The sequence below is a fragment of the Geospiza fortis genome, unplaced genomic scaffold (genome assembly GCF_000277835.1).
Source record: "Geospiza fortis unplaced genomic scaffold, GeoFor_1.0 scaffold195, whole genome shotgun sequence".
Classification (NCBI taxonomy): domain Eukaryota; kingdom Metazoa; phylum Chordata; class Aves; order Passeriformes; family Thraupidae; genus Geospiza; species Geospiza fortis.
This window is the reverse complement of record NW_005054324.1, coordinates 4,255,225-4,257,796: the sequence shown is the minus strand read 5'-3', so window position 1 is coordinate 4,257,796 and position 2,572 is coordinate 4,255,225. Positions and strand designations below refer to the sequence as shown.

Here is a 2,572-nt window from a genome sequence, read left to right as displayed (position 1 = left end):
GTTAACTCAGGAGGCTGTAGAAAGTCAGAATTCTACTTCTGTCAGCAAATTACACATCACATGTAATACACTAAACTGGAAGACAAAAAATAAATAAAAAAACAAACCACCATAACTCCTCTAGTATTGGAGATAGAATGTAAAGAATTAGCATGCTCTTCATTCGTCTTGAGTCTTTTCCTCTAAAAATTCCCCATCCAGGTTGAATGGAATGGATACAAAGAAAGTATTATGCCTACAGTTTTTTATTTTCCACACAGTGAAGAAAAGAAAGGAACAGGTTCAATTGTTCGCTCATGTTAGTCCAAGAGCTGTTTACTGTGTTGTCATGACCTGACCACCATAAAGTAAAAAGTTTGTAATACTGTGCTTGCTAAGGAAGGTTTACATGACCTAAAGTTGCCTATTTTTGAGAATATTTAAGAAATAAAAAAAAAATTATTGTCATATTTAAATAAAAAACAGATTACCTCCTGACACAAATGAAAAAACTGATGCTAAGAAGTTTGTAATGTCCTCTTAAAGTTTCTGAATATTGAACTGATAAGGAACAGTGTCATTACCACCTACCATATCAACAACCATGGACCAGACTCTATTATATCAATGCACATCCACAGTACAAGGCAGTGACTTTATCCAAGGTTTCCATTGGTAACTAAGGACTAAATATGGCTCAAACTCTGAAGAGCAGAGACTGTCTCAAAGGGTATATATTCAGTCTTAGCATGATAGGACCTCTGAGTGCTTTTGCAAAGTGAGAAAAATTGTAATTTCCAATGTTTTTTTCTCAATCCACTGCAGCTTCCATTTTAAGTAGCCACTATTTTGCAACAGCTATTCATTGTCACACTCTAGATACGTATTCACAAACATACACAGAGTTCCCAATCTATTTGCCCTTCACATATCAACAGTATTCAAGAGAAAACTATTATTAATATTCTAATATAAATTTTATTTTATAGTTCTTAAATATATCATTATTATGTATAATATTAGTTAGCCTTATCCTATTTTTTTTAAATCTCCAACTTTTCTTCAGTGATTATCACAGCATGTCATCTCCAGACTGGAAGATCCAAAATCTATAAAACCTGCAATGCGTGACCCTCCCTAAGTCACAAAACATGAATGCCTTGTAGAATACTCTGAAGAAATAACATTTGCAGGGAAAATCAGGCCTGCAGTAACAGGAGTGCTCTGGTATTGAAGATAACATCCCAGAGACAAACACCTATGGTGCCATTCCATGGGTGGAACAGTACAAGGGAGTGGATAAACAGTTACACACACAAAGTTTGGCACCACACACTACTGAGGGCTCTGAGCCACTGCGCTCTTCTCTGCTCTGTTCATGAAAACAACCCAAGAAGCAATGTAATTTGTCATGCCTTTTCCCCATTCCTCAGCAAGGCCCTCCCTTGGGAAATGAACACTTCCAATGGGCATAAGAAGCACCGAGGCCTACCCCAGCAAGATTATCCAAGTGCCTGACAAACCAACTAAAATACCAGCTCCACGTGTATTCCATTGATTGCTGACATCACCTGAAACATACTTTCACTGGACCCTTGCCATTCCTTTTTCTCCTGCGCTCTCTCCACTTCTTCATTCACATTAAAGCATGCTCTCTTATTTTTCCCTTAATCCATAATCATATACAAAAGCAAGTACCAAATATCATATACTCAGGTTTTCATTGCCTCAATCTCTCTGAATTTAACCCATACACCTCCCAGTTTAGTTTTTAGCTTTTCACTATAAGAACTGAAGAACATCTAGAAATTTTCATCTTCTAGCAGCTTAAGCTGTGATACACCTCACAAGAGATGCCACCTTGCAGAAATGCTTCACTAAGCTTCATGATTAGTAGTAAGCAAATATAACATACATATATATATATTTATTTCCACCCTCTGATGGAAAGCAAATCTTTGGGATGGACCCAAATTCAGTTTGGAGGGCACAGCAAAGATGAGAAATATATTTCAGCATGGTGACAAAAGAGAAAATGTCATGGTAGGTGTCAGCACTAGAGAGGCTGCAAGGCCATCACCAGAGGGGGAATGGAATGCTGGGGAAGAGCTATGGAGGATTTGTGGGAGGCATTAGTATTGCAGCAACTGCTGGGAGGAGAGAATTCAGTAACAGACAACTCGCGGCCTTGAGGGATGCACAGTGTATTATTCTGGGATACACTGAATACGGAAAGCCAACCTGAATCACGGCAAGAGTCCATGCCCACGAAATCTGCTCCAAGATGGGCACACTTTGCAGCCAGACCCAGAAGACATCTTCCTCCTCCCTCTGAGAATACTTTCACACACATCTTAGCCTACTGCTGTGAAATTCTCGAGATTGCAATGATGCAAAAGCTGCCTCATGCTCTCTCCCGCCCGGCCCCCATTCCTTCCTCCCTCTCTTCGCATCCCACCACATCCCACCGCATTGCCTCGGGACCTCATGGCAGGCGATGGCATCACGGCAGCAGCTAAGCCCGCACTTGTTGCCGGGGAAAGACCGCGGGGCGGCGGCCCCGGGTGGGCGGGCGGCCCCTCCATCCCGCCGG

The 2,572-nt window shown here is 41.2% G+C and overlaps 1 protein-coding gene across 1 annotated transcript in view; it reads right to left on the bottom strand.

Moving 5' to 3' along the window:
- LOC102037986 (ADP-ribosylation factor-like protein 8B) overlaps window positions 1–2,486 on the bottom strand; it is a 22,441-nt gene extending 19,955 nt beyond the window's left edge. Inside the window, exon 1 of the mRNA XM_005420913.2 lies at window positions 2,448–2,486. Within this exon, the coding sequence (XP_005420970.2) occupies window positions 2,448–2,483 (36 nt within the window). The 5' untranslated portion in view covers window positions 2,484–2,486. The remainder of the gene's footprint in view (window positions 1–2,447) is intronic.
- Between the last annotated feature and the right edge of the window lie 86 nt (window positions 2,487–2,572).